General features: G+C 71.2%; 1 protein-coding gene across 11 annotated transcripts in view; it reads right to left on the minus strand.

Moving 5' to 3' along the window:
• Positions 1-18,372, minus strand: part of VAV2 (vav guanine nucleotide exchange factor 2) — a 122,753-nt gene that overhangs the window by 19,932 nt on the left and 84,449 nt on the right. For 6 of the 11 annotated variants that reach the window (XM_070058783.1, XM_070058771.1, XM_070058794.1 and 3 more), the window contains exons 5-17: positions 12,113-12,215; positions 10,456-10,470; positions 9,534-9,632; positions 8,668-8,736; positions 7,535-7,635; positions 6,880-6,979; positions 6,185-6,280; positions 5,038-5,106; positions 4,056-4,142; positions 2,212-2,297; positions 1,768-1,900; positions 1,195-1,209; positions 310-419 (exon numbers count right to left, since the gene is read on the minus strand). In XM_070058783.1, the coding sequence (XP_069914884.1) occupies positions 310-419; positions 1,195-1,209; positions 1,768-1,900; positions 2,212-2,297; positions 4,056-4,142; positions 5,038-5,106; positions 6,185-6,280; positions 6,880-6,979; positions 7,535-7,635; positions 8,668-8,736; positions 9,534-9,632; positions 10,456-10,470; positions 12,113-12,215 (1,083 nt within the window). The remainder of the gene's footprint in view (positions 1-309; positions 420-1,194; positions 1,210-1,767; positions 1,901-2,211; positions 2,298-4,055; positions 4,143-5,037; positions 5,107-6,184; positions 6,281-6,879; positions 6,980-7,534; positions 7,636-8,667; positions 8,737-9,533; positions 9,633-10,455; positions 10,471-12,112; positions 12,216-18,372) is intronic. The other 5 variants (XM_070058780.1, XM_070058798.1, XM_070058808.1 and 2 more) reach the window with 3 other exon arrangements.

Below are 18,372 nucleotides of genomic sequence, written 5' to 3' on the forward strand. Positions count from 1 at the left end.
CACAGACCCCCAGAACGAGTCTCTCAGCCCCCTCCTCCCCCTGCCCTCCCGCCCAGGGTCCCCGGGCCCGTCCCTGCCTGCTGACATGGCCACCCCCTGCCCCGCCCCGCCCCCTGCCCCCCGCTCACATGGCCACCCCCTGCCCTCCCGCCCCGTCCCCCCACTCACATGGCCGCCCCGCCCCTGCCCCGCCCCCACTCACATGGCTGCCCCTGCCCCACCCCCGCCCCCCCACACACATGGCCGCCCCGCCCCTGCCCCGCCCCCGCTCACATGGCCGCCCCACCCAGCCCCGCCCCGCCCGCTCACATGGCCATCTCGAACTGCTCCATCCACCTCCTCTTCATGTCCTCCGTCTTGCAGAAGAGCTGGAAGCCCTGCTTGCCTTGCAGGTGGATCAGGTAGAAGCCGAAGGACCACTGCAGGGCGGCCACACGTCACTTGCCACGGCACGGGCCACGTGCCCGCGCAGCCCTCCCGTGTGCACGCGCTCGCTCCCGCAGCGCCGAGTGCACGTGCTGGCCCGCGTGCCCGTGCCCGTGCCCGTGGGTCTCCTGCGTGAGCTACGGGTGTCTACGCACGTGCACCCGCGTCCAGGCGCGCAGGGCTCCCGCGAGTGTGCGAGCACGCGGTATCACGTGTGTGCACTGGTGCCTGCGCGGGCACGTGTCCTGCCGTGTTGCGCACATGCATGCGGGCGTGGCGTGCGTGTGCAAGGATGCCCGCTGTGCCTGTGCACCCGTGCAGGCCCCGAGACAGCCTCGGCCCTCCAAGGACGCGCCCCCAGCGGAGGTCACGGCTGCTCGGCCAGGGCCCCCCCGGGGCTGCCTGTCCCTCCACCTCCTCCCCGGGACTGACGCCACAAAACTCCCTTCTCTGCGCCCGTGAAGGCAGAGGGCGGCCACGGGCCCGAGAGCCCCCAGCCAGGCTGGGCACGAGGCGGGGTCAGAGGGCGGAGGCCGGGAGCCCAGCAGCCCCTCCGGCGTGGGGCTTCCTCCCCCCGCTGCAGCACGGGCACGGCTCTGTGCCGTCATCTTCCTGACCGAGACACCACGGGGAGGAAGAGGGCGGAAACCGTGGCCGGGCCCCTCTCGGGCCCACCCAGAGCCCCCGGCCCAGCCCGGGCAGGAAGGGCCTGCGCCAGGCGCCAGGCGCCAGGAGCCGGGAGCAGGCGGGGAGGGGCCAGGTGCTTACCATTTTCCCGTGAGACTGGGAAGCATGAGGGGGAGGGGAGAGAAGGTGGTTATGCCGCAGCCCGGGGAGGGGGCGGCAAGGGAGGCCGGGACCCCAGGCCGCGTCTCTGGGACCAGCGCGGTCTCTGCCTCTGGGCTGGGAGGCCACCCAGCTCCCACTGGGCCTGCACCTGCTACAGCCGGCTCCCGGACCGCACACCCGGCCCGGTGCTGTGCACAGTAGGTGCTGCAGTGCTGTGTGCAGAGTCTGAGCTGAACCCTGCGGCCGTGCCCCCGCCCCGAAGAGCCGCGGTCCCCTTGCCATGGCCCTGCCCCCGCCCCATCAGCCAGAGCCAGAGCGCCCACCCCTCCCGGCACGGGCGCTGCTCGCTAAGGGGCGACACGGCCGGAGCCGGACCGGCCAAGGTCGGAAGCCAAGGCTGAGGGGCCTGAGCCTCCTCCGTGGGGCGCTGGGCCCTGCTGTGCCCACGCCCTGGGGAGGACGGGGCCCGGGGACCCTGGGCAGGACCGGGGTGGGCCTGAGCTCCACTTGCGCCGGGCCCCGGGCCCCGCTGCCGGGCCGCGGCTGGCGCACCTTCTTGATGTCCCTGTTGTTCATGGGGTCGTCGGTCATCTTGTGGAACAGCAGCTCGATGACCTCCTTGAGCTCGTAGCTGTAGCCCCGCCTCTTGCAGACGATCACCACCTTGTCGAACAGGAACAGGTACCTGGCCCGGGCGGCGCCGGGAGTCGTCAGCGCGGCTCGAACGCCGCGGCGGGACCTGCCCAGGTGCACAGGGCGGCCCGAGCCAGCGCCTGGGAGCTGTGCCGAGGCCAGCGGCTGCCTGGGCTCCCTCCCAGCCCCGGTCCCCGACGAGGCCCCGAACCTGCGGCGCCCCAGCTCTCGCTCGCCGGCCCCAGCAGCCACTCTGCAATAACGCACTGGGGTCTCCCCGGCACGGCTCCCAGCCCCGCCCAGCCCAGCGCGGCTGCTGTGTCGCCGCCCTCGGCACGGAGGCCCCGCTCGCCCAGGACTCACCTGTCCTGCTTGGTGTGGTTCACTATGGACCGCACCTTCAGCTCCCCGTCGATCTTGGGCCGCCCGAACTCCTCCAGCTTCACTTGCTGGGGAGGGAAGGACAGGGCCGTCAGCCCCACGTGGGCCGGGCCCGGGCAGGGGGCACACGCCCAGGGCCAGGGCTCACGGCAGGAGGAGCGGAGGTGCGCCCGTGCCGGCTCCTGGCTGCTGCAGGCGGCTTGAGCCCCACGGCTCTGCCTGGCCACAGCCCCCGCCGCCCGGCCAGCCCCGCAGGGCTCCGTCCAGCTGGGGAACAAGGAGCCATTGACGGCCCGGCCACAGTGACAGGGCGCCGTTGTGCGGGCCCGGAACAGGCCCGGCTTGGAAGGAAACAGGCGGAGCCTAAGAAGCCAGGGCGGCAGAGCCGAGGGAGGCGGCTACGGGTCTGCACCCCGGCCGGCTCGCCGGCAGCTCGGGCTGACTCTGCCGGCGTCTCCACGCAGGCGGGGGCTCCCCGAGGTGCGCCCATGGCTCGCACAGCACGCAGGTGCAGGCGGAGGCACAGGGCGGCCGTGTCCCTCCCACCCGCTCTGCGTTCCCTGCGGGAAGGGGCGGGGCCTGCACCTGCTTGGGGGCAGACTCCAGGCCCCGAGTCCCCTCCCTCTAAGGGCACAGGACCGAGGCAGGGTCTTCGCCCGCCACGGGGAAGGAAGCACCCGAGCCTCGTCCCAGGAACACACGACCCCTCCCGTCCCGAACACTGCTGTCTTGTTCTTGCTGTTCAGTGGACAAGGACGACACAGGCAGGAAAACAAAAAAGCAACACCGGTCACGCACAGTGCTGGACGCCCCCAAGGGCCAGCGAGGGGCCGGCGGGTCAGCGTCGGCGCCCGGGGCCCCGGCGGCCTCTGCCCGTGGCATCCCGCGTCTGAGCAGGAGGGAAAGGGGGTGCCCTCCGGCAGCAGCCGCGGCCCGGGCTCTCCGTGCCGGGGTTTCGCCAGCATCACTTGTTCCTGTGGTCTCTGATCCCGGCGAGCGGGTGCCGGGTGCCGGCCTGGGCGTGCCGCCCTCGCTCGGCTCAGCGTAGCCAAGCTGCTCTGAGCGTGCGCACGGCCGCGAGTGGAAATGCTGGCGCAGAACCAGTGGTTCCGAAGCCGGCGCGACCTGGGCGGGTGCAGGCGGCAGCGCCCAGGTGGGGAAGGCGGAGTCAGGCCCCGCCGAGGCTGGCGGTGGCCGGCACAGACCCAGATGTGGCGGCCGCTGCGACGCACGGCTTCTCCCCCCGAGCAGAGCCGGGTGACCGCCGGACGCCCCGGCCTGAGCCTGAGGGAGCAGGAGGGGGAGGCGGCCCCAGGAAGAGTCAGAGAGGCTGAGGGGAAGGGGAGGTGGGAGGGGCAGCTGCTGGCCCCGCCCACCCAGGACCAAACCGTGTCCACTGCCCCCCTGGGAGCAGGGGGGCCATGGCCCTGCCCGTGGACTCAGGGAGCCCGAGGCCACTAAAACGGGCCAAAGCACGGACGCAGGGGCCTGGCACCGGAGCTGGACACCAGCGGCGGGCAGCCCCGGCTCTGCTCGGCCGGGCACAGGAGGCAGGCGTCAGCCCCCGCGCTCTCTGGGCTGAGGCCGGGGCCGCCGGGCCAGGCACGCAGCTCGTGGCTTCCCCACACGGGGGCCCGAGGCCGCGCTCACCAGGTTCTCGATGCCCCACACGGAGGCCCGAGGCCGCGCTCACCAGGTTCTCGATGCCCCACACGGGGGCCCGAGGCCGCGCTCACCAGGTTCTCGATGCCCCGCACGGAGGCCCGAGGCCGCGCGCTCACCAGGTTCTCGATGCCCCACACGGAGGCCCGAGGCCGCGCGCTCACCAGGTTCTCGATGGAGCTCTGGAACTCGCTGATCTTCTTCAAGGTCTCCTTGTCCCGCTTCATCTCGTTTATGTGCATGGCCAGGTCCTGGAACCACACCGGCGTGAGCGCCCGAGCCGGCGGCCGCGGGGGGCCGGCCCACCCTCCCCGCCGCACCACAGGCCAGCAGGGAAACTAAGGCACGCGGGAGGCCGGGGACTCCAGGTGCACACGGGGCGATGACGCTAAGACCCCGGTGCGTCCCGCCCACCGCATGGCCCGCTCCAGCGTGAGCGTGGAACAGCCCTGTGTCAGCCACGCAGGCCACGGAGCCCGCCAGACCTGGGCCAGCCACTCTCTCACGCGTGGGAACCCCGCCAACCAAGAGGCCACGCCCCCTGTCCCCCTCCCGCGTCCGCCACAGCCTGGGTGGGGCAGGAGACCAGCAAGGCCCTTTAGTGTGGACGGTCCTGCCCTGCACCTGTCCACCGCGCTGCAACCCTCGCGCCGGCCACCAGGGGGCAGTGCCCACCTCCGTCAGAAAGTGCAGCCTCCTGGCCACAGAGCCCAAAGCCCTCCCCGCGGTCACGAGAGCCGTGGAAATCCCCAGAATGCAAGAGGCTGGGCCGGCCGGGGGTCCGGAGTTCCCGCCTCCAGACCCCGTCCGTCTTCCTGGAGAACCCCACTGCCCGCTGCCAGGAAGGCCGGCGCACGCCCAGGGCACAAGGGGCCGCTTCCTGGTCCCCTGGCGTTCCGAGGGAGGGAGAGACTCCCAGAGGCTCGGGGCCCCACGGCAGGATGGCCCTGCTGGGCACTGGGGGCGGCAGCGGGGCAGGCAGGAGTGGCTCTCGGCCGGCTCGGGGCTCCGGGCCCTCGGGGGCCGGCACGCTCCTGCCACCTCCCGTGCCCTCGCCCTCCTGCCCCTGCATGGCCTCTTGTGACCCCAGGGAATCGCCCGCCGTCACCGCTGGTCAGGGCTGCTCCCTGCCCGGCCCGCACCCACCTGCATCGCTTCCAGGGCCTCCTTGAGCTGCTGCCTCTCGGGCCGGTCGGCAGAATGGCTCAGAAGTTCCTGCAGGGGGTGGGGGGAGGGAAGCGTCAGCGCCCAGGGGTCCCGGCCGCTGCCCTCGCCGCCACTCGGGACGGGGTGTGCACAGAGCGAGGCCCGCGGACACAGCCAGCCCGCCTGCCGACCCAGGCCCTGCTGGCTGCACAGGCGGGACCCCTCACGCCAGGGGCACCCACGTCTCGTCACCCCGTGGCTGGGCAGAGGGACACTCAGGCAGCAGGACGCACAGCACTGCGCCGACGTCGGAACCTCCACTCCCGGGCCAATGCTGCCCGCAGGCCGTGGCCACCAGAAAGCCCAGAGGGAGTTACGTCGCCCGGTCCAGAGCCCCTGACTCCCGGCCGGAGGACGCTTGGCTTCTGATTGTAAGATTTATCTGTGTTTATTTGAGAGCGACAGAGAGAGAGGGAGAGAGAGGGCCTCTGTCCACTGGGTCACTCCCCAAATGACCGCAGTGACCAGGGCTGGGCCAGGCCGAAGCCAGGAGTCAGGGGCTCCATCTGGGTCTCCCACGCAGGTGGCAGGGGCCAGGGATTGGGCCACCTTCCGCTGCCCCCCAGGCTCTGTGGCAGGGCGCTGGGTCAGGAGCAGAGTGGCCAGCACCTGAGCTCGAGCCGCTGGACCGTGGTGCCGGCCCCGGGGACGCCTTTCTGCTTTCCTGTGCGCCTGCGCCGCGATCCCAGTGTGTGGCCCGGGCCCGGAGAGCCGGGCGGCCCTGCACAGCCTCCCTCCCTGCACCGTGTGCTCCAGCCCCGCCCACCAGGGGGCGCTGCCACGACGCCCAGCCCTGCGCAGACTCCCTCCCTGCACCGTGTGCTCCAGCCCCGCCCACCAGGGGGCGCTGCTGGCCCTGCCCAGCCCTGCACAGCCTCCCTCCCTGCACCGTGTGCTCCGGCCCTGCCCACCAGGGGGCGCTGCCACGACGCCCAGCCCTGCACAGCCTCCCTCCCTGCACCGTGTGCTCTGGCCCCGCCCACCAGGGGGCGCCGCCACGAAGCCCAGCCCTGCACAGACTCCCTCCCTCCGTGTGCTCAGGCCCCGCCCACCGGGGCTCCGCCACCCCGCCCAGCCCTGCGCCCACCTTGAGGAGCAGGTGGTACTTGAGGACCCTCTGCATGGGGACGACCAGCAGGTCCTGCAGCTTGAACTTCCCGTCCTGGACCTTCAGGGTGCACTCCTGGCACGGACAGCGGCGGGGCTGAGGGAGCCCTCCCGGGGACAGCCCGGGCCCCACGGCGGCCTCGCACTCACCCCGCCCGCCACTGGCCTGGCCCCACGGCCCCGCACCCACCCGCCCGCCCGCCACTGGCCTGGCCGGCAGGGGAGGTCTGAGCCCTGAACTCAGGCCAGTGGGGTCAGGCCAGAGGGGCCTGGGCCCACGCTGAGGACGGGGCCAGGGCGGCCCCAGAGCCCCCAGCCAAAGCCACGCGGGCCCCTCCGGGGTCAGCAGAGGCCGGGGTCAAGGGTGACAGCTCCTCACTGAGCTGGGGGGGGTCCGGGCCCTGCTGTGGCTCCACCCAGCCCTCCTCAGCTTAGCAGAAAACAAAGGGGCCACGGACCCCCTCCCCACCCCTCCCCACAGGCGGGCAGCCTCCACGCTGCCCCCGGGACCCCCACCCCCTCCCCCACCCCTCCCCACAGGCGGGCAGCCTCCATGCTGCCCCCGGGACCCCCACCCCCTCCCCCATCCCTACCCCTCCCCGCAGGGTGGGCCGGGCCTTGGCGCAGCCTCCACGCCACGCTGCCCCCCGACCCCACGGGCAGGGGAGCCCCTACCTCCACTTTCTGCCGGAAGTCCTCCCGGCTGGCCAGCAGCTGGTTCAGCGTGTGCTGGGCGTGTTCCATGTGGCTGCAGTACTCCCCGTAGATCAGGAGTCTGGACGGGCACACGTGCGTGAACACACGCGTGTACCACACATACGCACGCACGGCGGAGCCCGGTTCCCGCCCCCGCGGGTGGGCCCGCCTGAGCCAGCCCCGCACACGCGGCTCGTCCCCTCCCGCAGGCCCCCCGCGCTCCCCGGCCCGAGGAGCCCCTCTGTGGTTCTGGGGCTCAGGCCCCCCACCCCCTGCAGAGGGCCACACTGGGGAGGAGGGACGTCCCCCACTCTGGCCCTGGTCACCTCCACGGGCGCACGAGCAGGGCCCGCTCGTCACCCAGCAGTGGACCAGCCAGCGCCAGCGCCGCACGGCCCCGGGCCCCCGCTCAGACCTGCCCAGGGGCGCTCTGGGTCCCGTCTGGCGTCAGAAGCGGCAGGCGCGCTATGATGGGCTGATCAGCACAGCCACCAGCGCCCCACCAGTGAGACATGGCGGGGGGCTCCGGGCCCCCACGGGCGCCCCCAGGCTGGGTCTGGGGCAGAGAGCCGCCCACCTCGGCCCCCAGGGCTCTCCTGCGGCTCTGCGGACGGCCGGCCGGGCGGCCTCTCACCTCTCCTTGAAGTCCAGGAAGACCCTGGCCAGCGTGCTGCCCCCTGCCAGCATGGACACGTCGATGGCCCGTAGGAAACTGTGGTGCACCTTGATCAGGTCCTGGGGAGGGGCGGGGAGCACCTGAGCGGGGCCAGGCCGGGGCGGGGGCGCAGCTCCCGACAGCACGCGAGACGAGGGCACTGGGCGGAACCTGAGCGGGGCCAGGCCAGGCCCGGGGGTGTGCACAGCTCCCAGCAGGGCACTGGGTGGACCCTGAGCAGGGCCCAGGCCAGGCCGGGGCGGGGGCGCAGCTCCCGACAGCACGCGAGACGAGGGCACTGGGCGGAACCTGAGCGGGGCCAGGCCAGGCCCGGGGGTGTGCACAGCTCCCAGCAGGGCACTGGGTGGACCCTGAGCAGGGCCCAGGCCAGGCCGGGGCGGGGGCGCAGCTCCCGGCAGCACGCGAGACGAGGGCGCTGGGCGGAACCCGAGCCCCCCCAGTGCCGGCGTCACAGCTCTGGGCGCGTTCTGGGTCTGGGCCCCCCACAGACCACACGGAGGCTGTCCCAGGGGACGGAGCACAGCCTCCATTCGTAGGAAGGCCCAGGCCCTCCCGGCCCACGGAGCTCGGCCTGGGGCACAGGTGTCCAGCAGGCAGCACCGGGGCCCCCCCTCCGCCTCCGGCCTCACTTCTGTCTGCAGTCCCCGGCTCGCCCGGAGGGGGACAGAGAGTGAGACGCCCTGGGGTCTGGGCCGGCCTCGTCTGGGGCCTGGGGACCAGAGCCCACCCCTGCCACTGACCAGAGGCTGGGGGAAGAGCCAGGAACAGCCCTGGGAGGAAGCCTACCCACACGCGGTCTGCCCTGTCGCCCACGGCACGGGCATGTCCCCCAGGGGCTCGCCTGCCGTCCAGAGGTGCCGACACCCACGGGGCAGGCGGGGTCCGCTCCAAGGTGCGGACGGACTGATCTCCCTCCCTCTGGGCCCTCGGGGGGCTCCAGTGCCCCTGCCAGGGCCGTGGGCACCTGGGCCACTTCACCCCAGCTGGCGTACACAGCGGCTCCCAGGCCACGCCCAGAAACCCTGCCCCCCTGGGGGAGGGCAGCTGGCAGGGACACCCCGGGGCCCCAGAGACGGTGCCTGGACCCTCACCTCCAGGTTGATGAAGACGGCGGCCATGTCCGCAGGGCTCAGCACCAGTCGCAGGGGGCTCATGTAGTTCTGGAGGAGAGAACGAGACTTCCACTCAGGCCCCTCCCACCCAGGCAGGGCCCTGGAGGGACGGCCACGCAGGCTGGGGCACCCGAGGACTGCTGGACAGTGCGTGGGGACTGTGCACAGGGGTGCAGGGCTGGGCCGGGGTGAGAATCCAGGCACCTGCACCCACAGCACGAGCCAACCCCGTGGGGCTGGTCACCGGGCTGAGGCCCAGGGTGTGGGCCACCTCGACACCCCTGGCGTTGGTTTGGGGCACGAATCCTGCCCACACTCGGGAGCCTGGGCCCACGCACAGCCCGAGCTGTCATCACGGGGCGGAGGCTGGGCCTGGCTGTGCCCAGTGCCCCAGGCTGGCCCTGGGAGACGTGGGAAGTGACCATGAGGTCTGTGAGATGCTGGTTCCTGCCCTGCCCGCCACCCCTGGGGGCCCTGCCGTGTCCCCTCCCCGGTGGGCTCCTGGACAGCGGGCGGCAGCAGCTCCCAGTGTGTCTGTCTCAAGGACCCAGCCCGCCGGACCTGTCCTGGCCACCCCAGGAGCAGGACGGCAGGGCCCAAAATGGCCACTGCGTGTGGTTGAGTGGCCTGACCTGCCCAGAAGCGGGGGTGCCGGAGGGCTGTGCGTCCCTCGTCACAGAGGGGCGCCAGGGCAGAGGTCAGGGGGCGTGGCCCAGGCATGGGGGCACCAGAAGGGGCGGAGCCCAGGGCCAGGCTGAGATCAGGTGTCAGAACAGCACGGGATGGGGCCCGGGAGGGCTGCGGCGGGGAGGTGGGGCCTCCCTTTGGGGGTCCCGAGCCCCCACCTTCTCGATGTCCTCCAGGGTCCGGCAGTACTTGGCCTCGGTCTCCTGGATCTCCAGTAAGCAGCAGTTCCTCTTGTCATCCTCGCTCATGCCCATTTTCTGCGGGGGGCGCAGCACACGTGAGCCGGGGTCCCCCAGCCCGCCGCCCGCCACCTGTGCGCTGGCCAGGCCGCCCGGGCACACGACCACAGGACACCTCTCCAGCTCGGCGCAGATGGGAGACAGTGGGGGCCCAACCCCTCGGTCCATTTCACAGGTGAGAAGACTAAGTGCGAGGAGGGGCAGAGAAGTTTCTGGAATCACAGACGCGGCTCCCCAGAGGCCGGGCCTCAGCCGCCCACGCCGCCGGCACACGGCAGGTGCACAGGGCTGCAGACCCCATGAGGACCTGGCACCAGCCTCCCCACAGTGCCTCTGACCAGGAGCCCCCGTGCTAACAGCCTGTGGGAGGGGTCACAGGACACCTCCACAGAGCAGGGCCAGGGCGGGACTGACCCAGAAGCTGTGTGGCCAGGGCACAGGGTCGGGGGCACAGGAGGCATCACTGCGGACGGGCAGTGACCTGCCCGACACGTTCCTTGGGTTCTTCCAGGCCACGCCGGCTCTGCCTGCACCAAATCTGCCCAGGAGGCTCTGCACTGTGGTGCGTGGCCAGCCGTCTGCACCCAGGTGACCCCAACGCCGTCTCTGTCCTCCCGGACACACCCCGGAGTCCCCCCGAGTCCTCGGGGGCCAGCTCCCCAATGCGGGCGGGGGCCAGGGTCGGGCAGGAGCCCCACGTCCTGCCCAGAGGGGGCCCCTCGTCACCTTGGGGCTTCATGGGGGCTGGGGAGGCCCCGGGCCCTGACGGAGACCCCTGGGGACGGTCCCAGATGTCTCGGGAAAGGTGGAGAAGGCCTGCCCGCCTCGCGCCTGCACTTACCTGCATGTACCGGATCTGAAGGCATGGAGGAGGGAATAAGGCAGGGTTGAGCAGGGTGGGCTTGGGGCGCCAGGGCACCCACCCCCACTAGCCACGGCCCTTCGTGTGCGCCCGGCTGCTGGCCGGGCTCCCCACCGCGGCTCTCAGGGTGACACCTGCCACCCTCGGCTCGTGCTCCCTGGGGAGGGGGCGGGGGGCTGCCACACCTGCTACCTACAGACGGACCACACAGCGGTCTCTGGTCTGACGGGGAGGAGGGCCAGTGTTTATCCCAGAGGACGTGGTCATGAGGACAGCAGTGCCAGGGCGGGACACGAGGCCTCCGGCTCATCCCCAGAACACGGGCAGCCTGGCCTCCAGCCAGCGGGGTCTCCAAACAGCCCCGGGTCCCTTCAAGGCAGCTACAGGACCAGGGACACCACGGGGCTGCAGGCATCGCCAGCTCTGGCCGGGGACAGATTCCCCCAAACAAGCTCAGGGCCACCACACCTGAGGCTCCAGTTCTGCCCGCAGGGGCCCAGCTGTTGCAGGACTGGGCAGTGAGGCCCTTGCCGGCCCCAGGACCCGGGGGGTGTCCCAGGCCAGCTCTGGGGAGGCGGGGAGGCTCCAGCCCCACTACGAGGCCGGGGAACAGAACCACCGAAGGCGGGGCTGCCCCGTGCCCCCCCCCGGAGTGAGAGCCCCCGCAGTGATGGGGAAGGAAACCCAGGGGGCAAAATGAGAGACCGGTCCCCAGGGGCTGGGCCGGGGCGTGAGACGCGGGCCCCGCCCCGGCCGCCCCTCCGGTGAGCCCGCACCTAGCAGGTGCCGCCGGCACGCACGCGGGACCCTGCTGTTTGCTCTCCTGCTCTGTTCTCCACCACCACGGCTGGCTACTCCCAGGACGACGGGAACCAGCACAATGCGCTGTTCCAGAAACTCCCGGGGTCTCAGGGACAGCAGGTGGCATGAAGACCCTCCACCGTGGGCGAGCAGAGCCCGGGGGCCCCAGGGAGCCGGAGGCCGTCCCCCCAGGCCCCATCCTGCCGTCCTGCACAGACCAGGCCCCGTGTCCCCCAGAGCAGCCGCCCACGATACACCCGCATGGGTGCAAACGCGTCCGGGAGTTCAGTGGGCGGCGCCTGCTGGGAAACAAAGCCCCGGGCGGTAGAAAGGACGGCCCGGCCGGCCGGGGCGGGCAGTGTCCTCGCTCCGCAGAGGCGCGGGCGGTGCGGGCGGCGGGAGGGGGCAGCACCCAGTCACTGTTCACAGCGTCCCCGGGCGGCGGGCACCGAGGACCATGAGGGGGAGCCCTCTGGTGACACCATGGGGTTCTCAGGGGTGGCCGAGCCCGGGGTCCCTCTGCACCCAGAGCAGCTCCCCCAAGTGGTGCAGGGTTCTGCGGAGCAAGGGCGGGGCTTCCCCATGGGCGGGGCTTCCCATAGATGGGCGGGGCTTCCCATAGATGGACAGGGCTTCCTCACAGGCGGGGCTTCGCAGGCAGGGGCGGGGCTTCCCGGGCGGGGGCGGGGCTTCCCCATGGGCAGGGCTTCCCCATGGGCGGGGCTTCCCATAGATGGGGCTTCCACGCAGGCAGGGCTTCCTGGACAGGGCTTCCCCATGGGCGGGGCTTCGCAGGCAGGGGTGGGGCTTCCCGGGAGGGGCGGGGCTTCCTCACCATGGGCTGCTGCACTTCCACCTTGATGATGTCCTCGTAGATGTCGTCCCCTTCCTCCTCGCAGGGGACACAGTCATAGATGTCCTCCCCCAGGTCATGTTCACTGCACAGGAGGCGGGAGTTAGGGCAGGCCAGGTCCAGCCAGGTCCAGCCAGGCCCGACCGAGGTGCGTGAGGGGTCGCCACCTGGGGGCGCTCGGGGGCTGAGGTGGCCGGGGCCAGGTCCCCCGCCCGGGCTCAGTCTACACCCCAGGTGGGCACCTCCCCCCCAGGGTCTGAATCCCCGCCCGGGCTCCGTCTACACCCCAGGTGGGCACCTCCCCCCCAGGGTCTGAATCTCCGCTCGGGCTCAGTCTACACCCCAGGTGGGCACCTATCCCCCCAGGGTCTGAACGTCAGGCAGTGTAGACGGCCTCCCGGGAGACGGCCGCGGCTGACACGGGTGCGTTCCCATGGGCACAGTCTCTGCCCTCAGCTCCTGCCTGCAGACCAGAGAGTCTCGGCCCCAGCCCACGCGCTGAGGGCTGCGCCCAGCCTGGGGCCACCGCCGCGCTCAGCCCCGGGGTGGGATGGTCCAGGGTGCAGTGCCCACCGGCGCCGTCCCCAGGGCCGGGCGGCCTGGAAGCTGCGTGGACGGCCACAAGGGCTTCTCCAAACCAGCACCATGGACGCTCCGGCTCGGTTTGGATGCAAGAAAGCTCTGCTTCAGCTGATGGCTGGACCCCACTACACCGAGTGACCCTTCACCTACGGGACTCGGGGCACGGACACCTCCTCCTGGAGGCCCTCCGGGATTGCCCCGGGCGCTGTCACTTGGTTCCTGTCCTGGCTGCCCTTCCCACGAGGCCATAGGTGCCTGCTGACCTGACACGTGCAGGTGCTCAGCGAGAATCCCAGCAAACGAGCCACCACCCGCCCGCCCGTTCCCCGGCCCCTGGGTCCCTGTGCCCTGAGATTCAGGCCCGGGGCCCTCGGGCAGGCTGCACCCAGCACCATGGCCCTGCCTGGTGAGGGAGGCGTCTCACAGCCTGGCTGGCAGCGGGCCTGGCCGGCTCACTTCTGGACGGCTCAGACCGGACAGAGGCCAGGACGGGGGAGCAAGGAGTGACGCGCGAGTGCCTGTGTCTGGGTGCCCAGCCCAGTGGCCTCCCTGGCCCCGACCCACACCTGGCTCTGGGGCACCGGCCCACGTCTCCTGCAGTGAGAGCAGCCAGGTGGGCACCTGCCGCCCGGGGCCCGAGCCTCCCCCGCCCCGGGGCTGCAGCACCTGGACTCCCCCCAGCGGAGGCGCAGAGCGGAGCAAGCTGTGTGTAGGGGGGGGGTCCTTGTCTCCTACCCCACTCCTGCTGTGTGGGGGCTGGGAGCGGGCAAGAGACGGGTGACACCGCGAGACCAGGCCAGCAGAATCCTGACGACTGCACGAGTGGCTGCCACCCGTGTGCCCAGGCACTGGAAAAGCACTGGCGAGGGCGGCGCTGTGGCGTAGCAGGTAAAGCCGCCGCCTGCGGTGCCGGCATCCCATACGGGCGCCGGTTAGAGTCCTGGCTGCTCCACTTCCCACCCAGCTCTCTGCTGTGGCCTGGGAAAGCAGAGGACGGCCCCTGCACCCGCGTGGGAGACCCGGATGGAGTTCCTGGCTCCTGGTCAGCCCAGATCCAGCCGCTGTAGCTATTTGGGGAGTGAACCAGCAGATGGAAGACCTCTCTCTCTGTCTCTGTCTCTCCTCTGTGTAACTCTTTCAAATAAACAAAAATAAATCTTAAAAAAAAAATAAAAGAAGAAAGCGAAGCGCCGGCAGGTGAGGCCAAATGCAGGAAGGGGCGAGGCAGGTGCCGGGCTGGCCGGGGTTTGCGCCGCTGCTCTCCCCGTGTCCGCCGGGGTGGACTTGTCCGGGGAGTGGGCCCTGGTGGGGGCCCCCCCCAGAGCCCCCAGGAAGCTGAGAGGGCGCTGGGTCTCCTTGCTGATCACCGGGGCGGGCGGGCAATGTCACGCTCGACCACACAAATCAGCTCCCTGCACTCGGCCCGGCAGGTGCCGGCGCCCTGGGCTGTCGTGCAGCGGAGCGAGGCCGGTGGGAGGCTACTGCCGAGAGGTCTGACGGCGCGGAACCGAGGTGTGAGCCGGGCACGCCGTCTGCAGACACCCACTTAGTGCCACAGCCCGGACGCCTCGGGGAGCGGGGAGGGGCCAGGCTTTGGTGGCCGACTAAGCCAGCGCTGATGGAATGGACATAACGGGGGCCTCACGGGGCGGGGACGCCCCCTTCCCACTCCCCTGCCTTGCTGGGGGCACCCCGAGAGCTGCGAGACCCCGACCCGACAAAGCTAGTTCTCCTGAAGGTGCTCATGAGAGACACGCAGCTCTCCAGCACCCGGCAAGCCCCGGGCGCCCGCCATACCAACACCAACACCAATGCCAACACCAGCGCCGGGCCACAACCTCCCAGGTGCGGAGGGCACACGCCCGGCCCGGAGCCTCCCCCGGCGAGCCGGCCCCGGCTTCCGTTTCTCCAGAGCTCCAGGACGTCCGGGTGCTGCGGTGAGTGCCGAGAGGCAGGGGGCGAGGCTGACCCCGCCCCCCCACGGGAACAGACTGGCCCAGGACCCCTGGGGACGGCGGCTCCACCCCAGCTCCTTGCCCTGGGCCAGCCTAGGTCAGAGCCCCCCACACACACTGGGCACCCACGGGGCACGGGGGGGGGGGGGACCTGTTCACGCCCGGCTCAGGAGTGAGCCGGGGGGCACAGCAGAGCCGCGCTGTCACAGGGAGATGTCGGAGCAAGTCCTCGGTGGCGCGGGGGCGAGCAGAGGCTTCCTGGACAGGACACGGGGCAGTCGGGCAGTTCAGGGGACCGATTTGGGAAGAGCGCCCATCACCACACCGCGGTCTAGAAAACAGACCGGGGGGGGGCTCACCGGAGACAGAGCTGGCAGGGGGCAGGGGCCGGCGTACATAAAGAGCTCCCAGAATTCAATAACAAAGTGACAGGCGGCCAAGCGATAGAGGTGGACAGGGTCTCGCAGGCCCAGCAGATCGCTCAGTGTCGTCAGTCATCAGACAACCACGGAACGGTTCACCGGCAGCCGCGGGACGCGGCGTGCATGGTGGGTGGGACAGCAGGTGGGGACGGCACTGGGGGTGGCGGCCTGCGGTGTTAGGCTGGCACCGGCTCTCATCCAGCACAACCCTCTGGATTGCCAGACTCCCTCCCTGTAGAACTCCTGGGGTCTGGTTCGGTGACTTCAGCACCGGGGTCGACCAGTAGTCTGGGTGGAACAGCGGGTGTGCACACACACACACGCACACACACATAGCTTCTGTTCGTGCCAGCAGCCCACAAGCCCGCGGAGTGGACAGTGGACGGGCTAGTGCTCGGCCGGGCGGGGGCAGCGGCGTGCGTGATGGCCGGGGCGGGCGCTGAGGACGCCGTGGGCTCTGTCTCTGCAAGGCCCCAGCCCGGTGCTGACCGCCGCGCCTGCACCGTCTGGGAGCCGCCTTCCACAGCCCCGGTCGCTCTCCTGTTTCTTTGCAAGCCTGGCGATGTCTCTCACTGGAACTCTGGATGCAACGAGGGATCCCGGGCAGCTTCCCTGCAGAGCCACAGCCGCGCCCACGGTTCCCTGGGCTGGACTCGGACCGCACTCCGCCTTCCCGCGGCGAGCCAGCCTCCGGCGGCCACTGCGTTCCCCCGGACACCTCGGCGTCTCGGCTGTGCCGCTGAGGCTCACTGGTCAGCCAAGCATGCACCTGGGCTCCACGGGGAGACCTGGGGAGCCCGGCTCCCACACTCCCCAGCCCTGGTTCTGCCCGGGGGCTGGCACCCGCCCCCCGCCCCCGCCCCGGCTGCAGTCGGTCCCTCCAGTCCTCAGCTCCGCCCCCCTCAGGGCCTGCAGGGACACAGAATTCTGTGTGCTCTCCCCGTGTCCGTCAGCGCTGGCTGCAGGGGCAATGCTCCGACCACGCTACGCCTTCACGCGGCTACGTCTCACCTGAAAACACTCATTTCAACCAGCAGGAACCGGCGTCCAGGGAGAACAAACCGTGCGTGGGTCCACAGGGCAGGGAGCGCCCCGGAAGGGGCCGGGAGCTCCCCCAGACGCGGGGACACTGCAGGCCCCTTCCTCTCCCTCTGCACCTGCGGAAGGGACCAGGCCGCGGGGCTGCGAAGCAAGGGACAGAGCCACAGAGGTCAACCCGACACAGGGCGCAGGACGCGGGGACACCGCAGGTCCCTCTGGGCACTGGGACACGGGGACACCGCAGGTCCTCCCTGCTCTGGGCACTGGGACGCGGGGACACCGCAGGTCCTCCCTGCTCTGGGCACTGGGACGCGGGGACACCGCAGATCTTCCCTGCTCTGGGCACTGGGATGCGCGGACACCACTGGGCACTGGGACGCGGGGACACTGCAGTCCCTCTGGGCACTGGGACGCGGGGACACCGCAGGTCCTCCCTGCTCTGGGCACTGGGACGCGGGGACACTGCAGGTCCCTCTGGGCACTGGGACACGGGGACACCGCAGGTCCTCCCTGCTCTGGGCACTGGGATGCGGGGACGTGCAGTCCCTCTGGGCACTGGGACGCGGGGACACCGCAGGTCCCTCTGGGCACTGGGACGCAGGGACACCGCAGGTCCCTCTGGGCACTGGGACGCGGGGACACCGCAGGTCCTCCCTGCTCTGGGCACTGGGACGCGGGGACGTGCAGTCCCTCTGGGCACTGGGACGCGGGGACACTGCAGGTCTTCCCTGCTCTGGGCACTGGGACGCGGGGACACCACAGGTCCCTCTGGGCACTGGGACACGGGGACACTGCAGGTCCTCCGTGCTCTGGGCACTGGGACGCGGGGACACCACAGGTCCCTCTGGGCAATGGGACACGGGGACACTGCAGGTCCTCCGTGCTCTGGGCACTGGGACGCGGGGACACTGCAGGTCCTCCCTGCTCTGGGCACTGGGACGCGGGGACACCGCAGGTCCTCCCTGCTCTGGGCACTGGGACGCGGGGACACCTGGAGGTCCCTTCCTGCTCTGGGCACTGGGACACGGGGACACCGCAGGTCCTCCCTGCTCTGGGCACTGGGACGCGGGGACACCGCAGTCCCTCTGGGCACTGGGACGCGGGGACACTGCAGTCCCTCTGGGCACTGGGACACGGGGACACTGCAGTCCCTCTGGGCACTGGGACGCGGGGACACCTGGAGGTCCCTCCCTGCTCTGGGCACTGGGACGCGGGGACACCTGGAGGTCCTCCCTGCTCTGGGCACTGGGACGCGGGGACACTGCAGGTCCTCCGTGCCCCGTCCTCCCGCGCATCAGTGACCACAGAAGTTCTCGCTCCCGTTGCCGTCTCACCACCACCTCCCCACCTCCCCCCGTCCTCCAGGCACCGAGGTTAAAAGGGAGCAGCCGGAACGCTGGAGGGAGAGCCGGGCTCTGCCTCTCCGCCTGGCGCGCAGGTCCACACAGGCCTGCTCCCCACGCCGAGACCCAGCAGGGGGCGCGGGCTCTGTGCCGGCTCTCATCCGGCTTCCTGGGTGGGCGGTGAGCCTGTGGACCAGGACCCCACCCCTGCTGCCTGATTCAGGCCGGCGGCCACGGAGGAGCACGGAGATCACAGAACAGCACCGAAACCTCGCGGTGGCCCTAAAATGCAAACACGCGGACGTCACAGCAAACGCGTTTTTCTAAAACAGCGAATGTTTGTGAGATCAACTCCGCCACAAAGAACAAAGGCCACCGGGTCTGATGGGCGGAATCAGTATTTGTCCTGAGACCAACTCGGCACCGGAACCTCGGTGGGTTCCCGGGACCCAGGGGTGACCAGGGTGCTGACTCTGCCCCGCGGACTTCACGGTCCCAGCAGGAGCCCCGGGGCAGCGCCGAGCGCGAGCCCAGGCGCCCAGGAAGTGCCAGGTGAGGAGAGGACGCCGCGGTGTGACCGAGTGGGGGACAAGCTCCGTCCCTCCTGCTGGACCAACGCTGCCTCCCAGGGGACCCGCACCGAGCGAGCGGGCACCGGGTCAGGCCCCTGAGACTCCAGAGCGGTGCCCGCCGAGCGCCCAGCCGCAGGGCGACTCCCACAGCAACAGGAGACGGGAGAGGCAGGAGCTGGCTCCAGCTCCTGCACAGGGACGACAGCTCGCGGACCCCGTGCAGGCCCGCAGCGGATGACGTGGCCAGCGGGGCCCGGCCCGACCCACGGCAGGGCTGGGCTGGCCGGAGGTCCTGGGGCAGGGAGGCCGGAGGTCCTGGGGCAGGGA

Source organism: Oryctolagus cuniculus, chromosome 1 (genome assembly GCF_964237555.1).
Source record: "Oryctolagus cuniculus chromosome 1, mOryCun1.1, whole genome shotgun sequence".
Classification (NCBI taxonomy): domain Eukaryota; kingdom Metazoa; phylum Chordata; class Mammalia; order Lagomorpha; family Leporidae; genus Oryctolagus; species Oryctolagus cuniculus.